Raw genomic sequence first — 11,484 nt, 5'->3', positions numbered from 1 at the left:
TACTGGGAAGAAAGCACAGTATGCCACTGAATTTCTAATTTAAGCCTACTAACAGAGTTTCCAAAAAGAAAGAAAGAAAATCTGAAGTTTCTAAAAAAAGAAAATGATAACTTCATTTCTACAAATGTGTTTAGTGGTCTTTGAAGTGATGTGTGCACACTACCTATTTTTGTGAATGATATTGCACCATATGTAATGTGCACACAAAGAGAATGTTTAAGAATATGGACTATTCATTTTGACAATTGCACATCAGAAGGACTTCATGATTTAGCCGGTGTATGACAAGACGTCCTGCAGATGGCGGCAGTGGACAAGGAGTGGATTAACTGTGGGATGCAATTTAAAGTTTATCAACGTGGCATCTTTGAATCCCAGAAATTGTTGTGTTCACATGAAGAAGTCGTGGCTCGTTGGTCTAGGGGTATGATTCTCGCTTAGGGTGCGAGAGGTCCAGGGTTCAAATCCCGGACGAGCCCATATTTTGTTAGAAACTCATTTTTGTTGTATTTGAACGGGCATAAACTATAAAGTACAAATAGTGGACATCTGGAATCATATTTAATTTTCCTTTAGTGGGTCAATACAGAATTACTACTCTGTCAGACTGAGTCAATGGATAGCCAAATGCAAACCATTACAATGCTTTTCCTGCAATGTTATTATGTGATATGTGTCGATAAAGAAAATAAAGATATGTACTGATATACAGTACTTGCAATACTTGCTTATGCTGACATAAAGATGAAAAAAAAGTCACTTGGATAAGTGACGAAACGTTTCTCCCACTGAAAACGCGACGTGCAGATGTACAGAATCATTTTGGTCACATTGAACATCAAATCAAATAACAGCAATGATAACACGTGTACGTCACAATCGGCTAGGCTCCTGTACGACTATATGGCTCGTTGGTCTAGGGGTATGATTCTCGCTTAGGGTGCGAGAGGTCCCGGGTTCAAATCCCGGACGAGCCCTCCCTTTTTAAGCGAATCCTACTTCTAAGCTCCCACATTTAGAAAGTGTAATGAATCTCCCGAGATACACTAATGGTTTAAGTGCACTCTACAACAGTTCCTTGGTTAACAAACTAAATACCCTACCTACTGCACATATGTCACTGTCATAAAATTTACAGGTTCAATATACAAATGAAAATAAAATAAACAACACATTATATATATATAAAATTATTATTATTAAAAGGAAATAATTATTAAAACGAAATAATGAAAAAATATCAATAATGATAGGAACAGCACCATTAGAATTCTGATTTAAATATGTGACAGATGCCACAGCCACGGAGATGGTGGCAGAAGAATAATCACCATCTAAAAAACCTATCTAAAAGTTTTAAAAACATTGCTTTTGTCCAAATTTAATGAAGTTTAAAGGTTTTTTCACATTTGATTTGTGATTCGATATACAGAGTGATTAAACAGAGTTAAAAGAAATAATGCTTTAAAAAATACTCCCCATGGAGTTGCCCAAAGACGTTTGAGTGAGATTTTTTTGGTCCTCTAAAAAACTCGTTTTCCCAAACACCACCCCCTTGTATTTCCGTTCATGCGCACTAACCCCCGGCTTCTCTGCTAAGCGTCAGTGCCATGACAACAGGACGATGGCTGCAAGCAAGAGGGTGAGAAATGTGATGTTTGTGTGACCGAGAAGTAACGAATCTTCGACATTTTTCGGACTAGGTCATTCCTGTGAAGGTAAGAGGTAACCGGAACAATAACAAAGGCGTTTTGTTATCAAATGAGAAACCGTGAAAACAGCAGCGACCCTGTTTCTGATCTGCTAGCGTGTAACTAGGGAACTTGAAGGGCTAGCTAATTAGCCGGCTAAGCTACAGTTAATTCAGCCGGCTTGAGTGTAATTGCAGGGTAATTCACCTGTGCAGGTTCACAACGACTTAAAACCGTTCTTGAATTTGTGTCACTAACTTTACTGTTTTAACGTACAAATATGGAGACTGTTGTTGCCCAAACAAGAGTCCTTATGGGTGTGAAGCAATAAATCTACAATTGAATAGCTATTACAAAAGTCTAAAATCCAAGAGCTTTCAAAATTTAATATCAGCCGACGACTAGAACAATAAATTTACTTCTTGATTTATTTTTCCTTTCTATTCTTTGAGTGTTGGACTGACTCTCTACTGTAGCATTTAACACGAGAAAGATCCTATTTTCTCTTAATATTTATAGGCATTGTGCACACATTTAAGACTCCAAAATACGTGGAACTAAGCCCGAAATTAGGGAAACAAACCATTGGAAATGATGGGCTAAAATTATGTTTCCCATTCCACTTTTATTTGTCTGATATATGCACATAATTTAAAGTCTCATTCACGAAAACAAAAAACCCCACAATTGCCTAACAAAGGGTTTAACGTTTCTCGGTTTTTATTTTTAAAAAGTAACTCATCTATTCTGAAAACATTACTTAAGGAACGTCAAAATATATTTAAAGCTAATTGATCTAAGCTGGAGACATTGATGAGCAATAGACTGCCCCAAGCAAAACCATTAAATTAGCACAAAGCCATGCAAATAGTCACTGGATGATACTGTAAGTTATTCTGATCATAGAGTAATACTGATCAGATTCTTAACCTTTTAAACCTTGCTTTTTATGCAATGACTCTGCAATGTATTCCTTTAACAGCCTCCTCTTCCTGCATGGCAGTGCACTCTGAATAGGTCGGATTCTCTTTGTATGGATTATCTGTCCTTTCCACCTGCTCAGCACTTAGCAAGTAGAAAAGCTGCTTGCCCCCAACTATACACCTCCTTATTCCCCCCTCTATGCTCACACGCAATCCTGAGGTCACGTGACTGGCTCCCTTCTCTGCCATTGGCTGTAGTTGTAAGTGTTATGTTCAGAGCACTAGGGCTTCCTGGGGTAGTGGGTCAAGCTGTCACTATGCAAATCGCTCAAGGCAAGCCATTTATGAAGGCAAATAGATGGTGGATTGATTTTGTGAATAAGTAGTCCTTAACCCTTCTTTATACTTGCTGTGGTGATGCTTTTAACATTTCTGTTGTTCTACCTAGAGCTGCTCAGTGAACAGGAGTTAATGCTGTGAAAAGTTAATGCCTTGTAGGTGCATACTCTGCTCTGTCTCTTTGCTCATCTTTCTATCTTAAATGTTTTTGTACCTATAGTTATTCAGTTATACAGAGAAAGTCATTAACTGGACATTTTGTGGTTATTTTTTTTGTTCACAGCATCTAATCCTTCACTTCTTCTGTGTTCCTCTCTGGTCAAATAGAGGCAGCATGTCTCTGTTCAAGGCACGTGATTGGTGGTCAGCAGCACTTGGCGAAGGGGAGGAGTTTGACCAGGGATGCCTGTGTGTTGGAGACGTGGACAACAGTGGCACTGGACACGGTCAGTGTGTTGTGAGGAACTGATACACTAGCCATCCCATTTATCTATCTTTCTTAGTACGTCACTTCTAGTTTATTCTGTCAGGATAAAAACACATTAAGTTAAATGTGTCTACTGGATATAATTTGTGTGTACACACTTACTACTAGATTTCTGCCAACTGAAGCTTTAAACTGTTATTATTAAATTTAATTGTGATTGTCGGCAACCTGAACTAGATTTTCTTCTTATTGTTTTAGAGTCTAAGACTAAATTGCCCTTAGGTGTGAATGCGGGAGTGAATGTGAGTGCGAATGGTTGTCTGTCCCTGTGTGTTAGCCCTGTGACAGACTGGCGACCTGTCCAGGGTGTACCCTGCCTCTCGCCCTATGACAGCTGGGATAGGCTCCTTCAAAGTCACCTCACTATTTGAAGCTTAGGACAAAAAAAAAAGCAAAAGCATAAAACATCCCATTTAGATATCCTCAAAGTAGCCAAAACACAGAAGTATGGGAGCATAAATAAAACCCTCCTCATTTTGATTTGCAGTTCAACTCTGCATTAAAATATGTGTTGATAAACTGTATTTTTTTCAAGCTGGTTGAAAGAAGAGCTGATGGTAACACTGCTTGAGCCACTGGACCTCTTTTCTTTGGACCATGCAGGAAGGGGAGGCTGTTAAAGGAATACATTGCCGAGTCATTGCATAAAAAGCCAAACTCCAAAATAATGAAAGTTAGACTGCTACCAATGAGTAATAACCTCTATTCTCTCTGCTGTTTCCCCTCTTTGTGATAATAAATTTGCAGACAAAGTTGTAGTGGGAAGTTACATGGGGATGCTGCGAATCTTCTCCCCGCATGCCAGTAAGACTAGTGAAGGAGGTCAAGCTGATGCCCAGCTGCTTGAAGTTCAGCTTCAGAATGCCATCATCCAAGTCGAACTGGGCAAGTTTGTTTCGTAAGTATGCAAATCTAACCCACAAACAGTGGACAAGCATACCAAAAACATATGACAATGTACTGTAGTCATTGCTGGTTCTTTCTCTAAATTAAGCTCTTTTCCCCTTTTGAGTCAAAGTTTTGTCAACATTTCTTTTCAGTTTGTCTGAATGAAACTAAAATGGATTTGGTCTTTAGTGTCACTCCGGATAAGTCAAGTCAAATCACCACAGCCTTGTGTTCTAACACTAGGACCATTGATTATGTTGCTAATCCCTCATTACACCTTATATCCTGCCTTCTTGGCTGCCTTCCACCATGTCAGGCCTTGACCATTGTGGTGGTGTTGTGTAGGACAAATTGATATAAGCACTCCCGGTCACAGTCTCACAAAAGCACTACCTCACAAATTACACATTTGCTCTTTTAAACGGACAGAGGCAGGCAGAAAGAGTTCGTCGTTAGTAGAAGTTAATGCAAACATCAAATCTTTTTAAACTATCTTGCTTCTGATTGGTTGACTCTCACAAAAAGGTTGAAACAAGGGTTTGGTGGTGCTTGCTCTAAACACATGCTCTAAAAGCTTTAACTTGAAACATGTATGTCCTCAATCCAGCTTCGCAGAGAGCATACATTCACAGAGCATTGCTTGATGGTACAAAATAGAAATGACATGTAGTGTTTTATGTCCACTTTAAATACATCCACTCTCACTGACATCATACTGAGCTGACATGCTTGATTTGAAGCATTTAAATCAATCGGAAATCTGAGCTTTTAGATCATTCTTGCAAATATGTGTGTTTGATGTGAGCCATTCCAGCAATCACTGCAGATTTAGGCAAAGCAAGACGGGTCTTTTTGAAAAGTAACCAGTCTTGTATTTGCATTGTCTTTGGTGGCTGAACAGGTCAGAGGTCACAGTTAGAGAGGATACTGTGCAGTTGATAGAGCTTTAGGAACTGAAACAGGATGCACAGAGGAGCTGCCCTGTAATTGAATGTTCAGTGTCATCTGTTACATATGTGTGCCTTTCTGCAGTAATGAATCACAGGGCTTTCTTGAACTCTGTGTCATGACCTCGTGTGAATTATAAGCATTCATAGTATAGCCTGTAATAAAGCCTTACTTTAAAATGCCAGGCAGAAATAACCATTTGTAGCTTAATGCTCTGCTTTTTCATTCATAGAAAAAAGCATCCCTTCTGTTACTTACAACCACATTAACATCTTTTTCCACTGCAAAGTATGCTAACCTCAAACCAAGATTGCCATGAGTTTCTCTCCCGACTCATGATTTACACGATCTATCAGTGGCCCAAACATAGTTGTGCTTATAATGTCAGGCTAACCACCGAGTTTCTAGCATAGTTTTAAAACCCAGGGCCACTTCCAGCGATGTTAGTGCATTGCTGGATACTACGAGTCAGTCAAGTGTAATGTGCAGATGTGTCCAGGAAAAAAATACTTGTTTTGAAGAGACATTGATCAGGTTTCAAAACTATGTAAATGTGGGAAGGAGGATAAAAGCAATTATGGGGGATAGGGCAGTGTTGATTATAGATATAGGATTATTGTGGTAATTATTCAGAGCTGGAAAAAAAGGAAAAAAAGGAAATTAAAGTGGACTATAAAGATTTTGAAGGATTGAATATCTCAGATTTTCTATTATATATGTGATTGAAAAGTTGAAGGTATGACTAAAACACACGCTTGCTTGATTCAACACTGCACTCATATTTTACAGCTACATTAAAAAAAACTTCAAATAAATGACTTAACAAATTCACTCCTTCTCAGGCTCCATGCCTTTTTAATCCATGACGGTTAATCAAGTGAGATAAGAAAACCTCGACAAATGAAGAGAAAGTGAGGGACTTTTAACTGCTTGTAATTACAATTTGTAGACCCTACTTTTAATTTTTGCTAGATGTGTTCTTTGTGAAATATTCTTAAGTGTTCAAATATCGATGGTTAGTGTAAATGTATTTTTAATTCCATCTTGACGGGCTCCAGACAATGAATGATTGCAGTGTGGACCAATTTTTACTTGATGTAGCTGCAACCCTCCCACAAAAAAAAAAGAAAACAAAAATCAAAACACTAGAGATACAGTCATTGTCATCGAAAGGTACTGGTAACATTTGGCATGGTTTGCAAATCTTAGTTTTGGCCCAGCAAATCCAAAAGTGCTGTACCTGGGGACGGCAGGTCACAAGACAATGTGGAAAAGGTAGGTGAGACAGAAAGCAAAGTCAAATAATGTTTTCTGACTCTAGTGATTGTGGAAATTCTTTGGATAAGACATAAAAGAAGAACATGCACTGTGTAAATATAGTAAAATGTGGTGTTGCCCTAAGTGCTCAAAACATTACAAGCAGCATGTGGCACAGACTCCTAAGGGAGTTTTGTAGTTCCCATAAATCAGCTGCTGTACAGCTCATGCAGTAATGTCACCAGTGTGACAATTTAGTCCTGAACCATGAAACAAACTAGAGATGCATATAATATTGTGTGTAGTATTTCGGACTCATTGTTTACTGTAGTAAATACACAGTAAAATCCAAACCTTCATTTATCTGTTAAAATAATCAAGGACTTGAATCTGTCTGTGAAATTGATGCTGCCTTTCTTTAACATTAATCTCAACATTAATACCACACATTGCCTCGCTGCGGCTGCACAGGAACGTCCTGGAATGGAAGGTTTCTGGGAAAAGCTGTGGTCTGTCTCGAAGGCTTCCCACATCATCACACTGGGAGCAGAATCCAACTAAATCAGTCTGTTTGGAAGACGTTGTGTTTAGTTACCTGCGGTTTTGCGGCACAGCATTCTTCAGAGACTGGTGGGACATTTTGGACGCTGGCCTTGATAGCAAAGCACGTTGTAAATATTGTCGGGGCAGACCGAGGTGGGCAGATGGTGAAAGGTTTTGTTTTCTTGGTTTTCTAAGAAAGAGGGAAAGCTTGTGGGTTTTCAGTTTTCTAGTTCCTTGTTGTTGTTCTCTCAGCAAACATAACTGCAGTGGTTGAAACTTAGTAAGACGCATTTGTTCTCAGTCCAGAAAGTGGACACATTCCGTCTCAGTGGTTTTGCGGCAAGGTAAATAAGTGAAAAATCTAGGATCAGCATCACTGGAACATCATCTACACCTAAACCATAACCAATGTTAAAAAAATGCACCAGCTGTTGCAGTAATTATTTTAGACGAATGAGAGAGAATAAGAGTGGATGCCACCCTTGAGCTAAGAACATGGATTCAGCCACAGTGGCAGGAAGCATCTGCAATGCTGGTGTCTGAGAAAGAAACTATCTTTACCAGCTGCAGGGCCGCAGTTCTAGTGCTATTCTAGTGTAGTGATTTTAGCTGTTATTTGGCTTATAACTAGGAGGTCTTGTTTAATAATTGTGGATTTTTAGAGGTATCCATTCATAATAATCAACATGGGGTCCTGTTAAGCTGTAAAGGACATTACCCAAATGCACCACTGCACAACACAGGAAATAATTCCTCTCCATCGAATGCACAGTACACCCTTTTGGACATGCTTTACAGTGCAAATCACAAAGTTTTACAGTTTAGAGTAAAATGTCAATCATATATATTTAATCTCCTTTAATATTCAAGATATTTATAATTGAGCTATTTGTATCTATTAGAGCAATTTTTTATATTATGTAACTTTGTAATATATTGTATCTTTGGTTAAATTTGGTTCAGTATCTTGGAGTAACTGTAACACATAATTTCACACAAAGTATTCTGATTCTGATAAAAGTGTTTTAGTTTTGTAGGTTATCGTATTATTGAACTGCTTTAGTACTACCTTTGCTGTCATTTCAGGTGTTCAGAGCTTCTTCACTTGGCTGTTCTCCACCCCAGAAAGCTGTCAGTCTACTCTGTTTCAGGTAAAATTGACATAAACAGGGTTTTCATTATTTATGTTTAGTAAATGGACTGATATTTATAAGATGCTTTTCTACACTACGGAGCACTCAAAGCACTTACATTACAAACCACATTCATACACAGATTGTTCTCTGCTCTTTAAGTTCCCTATATATGTCACACTCACATGCTTATGGATGCCTTATGGCTAATTTGAGGTCCAGTATCTTGCCCTTCACCATGCAGACTGGAGAACATGAACCACTGATCTTCAAATCCCAAACCACTTGCTAAGCCACAGCCACCCGTTTTGGGATCAGTTTTCACTTTTAAAGGTGTCATTATATCTTCTCTTAATTGAAGTTGGGTTTTTTTGTGTTTTTTTTAACCTTATGCAGGCACTGCAGGGAACGTGGAGCATGGTGACCAGTACCAGCTCAAGTTGGTTTATGAGCATAACCTGCAAAGAACAGCCTGCAACATGACTTACGGCACCTTTGGAGGAGTCACGGGTACACTAAATTCACTTTTTTCATAATATTGTTTTAAACAAGAGAGATGTAAAGCTGTCCTGGAATCACACAAGAATTTTGGTGCATAATAACTTCTCTTAGTAACAGCTTTCTGACAGCAGTGCCATAAGCCATGCACACACATGTAAGTCATTTATACCAAAGAAAACTTTATGTCCACCAGGAATAGTGGCTGGCTATAAAGGGTACTTTTAGTGCTTTACAAGTTCTGTGTGTCAGCTTTTGTGTGTGGGTTTTTCTTTTGAGTATTTAATAAAGGAAAGTCAAAAGGCTGAGTATAGGCATTTAGTTGTGTTGATTATCATCAACATCAGCGAGGGACCTCGCAAATATATTGAAGTTCAAGCGGTGTGCATTAGTGAACATCTGTGCATGTGTCTTGGCATAAGAGGCAATTGGCAGCGCTGGACAAATACATAAAACTATAAAAGTCTATAAGAAGAGTGAAGGAGGAAAAGGGAGAGAAAGAGAGAGGTCATGTAGCTGCGCTCTCTTTAGTCTATTGGGCTTTTGGAAAAACCAAGTAGGGGAAAGCCCTAATGGAGTAAGCATCCAAGAAAAACACACACACACGCACACACACTGAAACACACACACACTCACAGAAACACAGGGAACCCCCTTTAAAGGAGAGAAAATGACATTTCCAAATAAAGCCTGTATTGTCAAGGTGTGTGTGTGAACAGAGAGCTTGCCAGACTCTGTGGCCTGGCATGATGAATCCGTCATTCACTTCATGTTTAGAGAGCCTGTCTGTCTGTCTGTCTGTGTGCAAGTGCTCATCTGAGTGTGTATTTGATTGATAGAAAGAACAGTGTGGGCTAATTAAAACCAAAACCAATACCTTGGCCTGTACTGAGTGCACGTGTGTAGGACATACCACAAACCAATAACTCTGACTGTGTCCACGTGTTTTCTGGTTTCCCCACACTGTGCAGGATGCGTTTCAGATGGCAGCTGAGCTTTCATGTAAACTTGTGTTCTTTCACCCATGCTCTCTACTGTCGCCAAGTGCTTCCTCATAGGGCAACTTGTGATCTCTGGGGTTCTTGCAGTCTAAAATGGCATGAGGTAGCTGATTGTTGTGAAGTAGTGTGGTGTAAATAAAACTGTGTCTTTGTGCCATGTCCAAGTTTGACATCTATGTACCTAAATGTTTTAGCGATCCTTACTTGTGACCAAAAATAGACACGCATTCCCGACCATTTGACCTTAAACTTTATAACCACAAGTAAATGTTTTAACACAATGCTGTTTCCTAACCTAAATCTCTGGTTAACCCCTAAACCAAGTCTTATCCCTTAAACAGCCCTTGACCGGAAACTCGGTAAACACAGAAAACCATACAAGCAGACTAGTATTCACTTTACATCTCTAGTCTTTTCCTATAGTGTACACCAGTAGATGGCAGTGCAGGCCCTAGAACTGCTCTTCTATTTCACCTTGATACTGAATGAATGAGGTCCTGTTTTAATTCTTGTACGGGAATTCCCCTTTCCCACCTTTCCCAAGTAAGGAGGTCTGAGTAGAGATTTAGTGCCTTGTTCAAGAACGGCTTCATCAGAATGGTGTGCATGTTTACACATGCTTTATTTTGCAGATAATGGTTATGCTTATTATTTCAAAAACTATATATTTTTTACATTTTTAGATCATTTTTAATGCTTTTAAATGTTTATGAGTGTAAGACTATATATATGTGGCAATAATCCTAAAAAATGATTAGAGAAAAATCCCCCAAAATAAATGACATTTGGGGAAATCTGAATCTATTTCGATGTTGCAACTCTTCATCTAAATTCTTGGTTTGCTGCCTGCCTTTTTTTTTTTTTTACCTTGTTTTTGATTATGATTGTTATGGAGGGATTTCTTTTTTTGCATTTTAGATTGGATATAGTAGAAACAGAGGAGAGGGGGAAGGATGATGTGCAACAGAAGTGCTCCCCACTTATTTTGCACTGTTCTGCATTATTTCTGTCTTCTTTGTTTACTGCAGCAGCTGTTTAGTTTTGTAGTCTAAATTATACCAATAACGATCAATGCTTCATTTATAACTGAGGATATTTGTGTTCTGTTTGACTACATACACACAAAAGAGGCTATTTTTATTTCTCTTTTCCTTTTAAAGGGCAGATGAGTTTTTGATCTGTGTGCGTTTTATTGGGAAAAGATGTTCACCGTTTGCTCTTTCCTCACCATTTCACATAGTTTACAAGAAAATGAGCCGATCTCACAGTTGATTGGATGAAACACAAACATACACATATTCGTAATGATAATCTTGCGCGCGCACACACACACACACACACACACACACACACACACACACACACACACACACACACACACACACACACACACACACACACACAGTGGACAGTATTTTCTGTGTAGTTTTACTGCATAGACAGTGATAGTCACAGCTCTGAGGCAGGAGCAGACTTCTGAAAATGTATTTCTTCCACAGATGGTGTGTGATAAGACTCTATAATACTATAACTATAATAGACAGATTTGGTCACTATGACGTCATCCTTTTTTTGTGGTTGTATTTTGAAACCTTAACATTTGCTTGTGTTGTGGAAGTGTTCTGGAGTATTCTGGAGCCACAACTAACCATATTTTGATGAGAATTAATTTAGTGCCATGTTACCAACTAACAATAGAAAGTTTGGATAGTAAGCTGCATGCATACACTGTAAGGAATAAACACCCTACACAGATATCTTGGTAAATTTGTGCTA

The 11,484-nt window shown here is 38.7% G+C and overlaps 1 protein-coding gene and 2 non-coding genes across 8 annotated transcripts in view; all 3 read left to right on the top strand.

Annotated features, from left to right (window-relative positions):
- Positions 1-407: 407 nt before the first annotated feature.
- Positions 408-479, top strand: trnap-agg (transfer RNA proline (anticodon AGG)). Its single transcript has one exon. It is a non-coding gene; the product is annotated as a tRNA-Pro (tRNA).
- A 426-nt stretch (positions 480-905) lies between these two features.
- On the top strand, positions 906-977 carry trnap-agg (transfer RNA proline (anticodon AGG)). The gene has a single exon. It is a non-coding gene; the product is annotated as a tRNA-Pro (tRNA).
- Positions 978-1,576: 599 nt separating this feature from the next.
- The window catches only part of bbs9 (Bardet-Biedl syndrome 9), a 175,927-nt gene continuing 166,019 nt past the window's right edge, over positions 1,577-11,484 (top strand). Inside the window, exons 1-6 of one of the 6 annotated variants that reach the window (XM_085176813.1) lie at positions 1,577-1,718; positions 3,063-3,108; positions 3,281-3,399; positions 4,188-4,338; positions 8,163-8,227; positions 8,606-8,719. In XM_085176813.1, the coding sequence (XP_085032939.1) occupies positions 3,288-3,399; positions 4,188-4,338; positions 8,163-8,227; positions 8,606-8,719 (442 nt within the window). In that variant the 5' untranslated portion in view covers positions 1,577-1,718; positions 3,063-3,108; positions 3,281-3,287. Of the gene's footprint in view, positions 1,719-2,673; positions 2,709-3,062; positions 3,109-3,236; positions 3,400-4,187; positions 4,339-8,162; positions 8,228-8,605; positions 8,720-11,484 lie in introns of all 6 variants that reach the window. The other 5 variants (XM_085176810.1, XM_085176809.1, XM_085176811.1 and 2 more) reach the window with 5 other exon arrangements.

This window comes from Neolamprologus multifasciatus, chromosome 11 (genome assembly GCF_963576455.1).
Source record: "Neolamprologus multifasciatus chromosome 11, fNeoMul1.2, whole genome shotgun sequence".
In the NCBI taxonomy this organism is placed as follows: domain Eukaryota; kingdom Metazoa; phylum Chordata; class Actinopteri; order Cichliformes; family Cichlidae; genus Neolamprologus; species Neolamprologus multifasciatus.
Note: the sequence above shows the minus strand (reverse complement) of the source record. Positions and strands in the feature narration are given on the sequence as shown.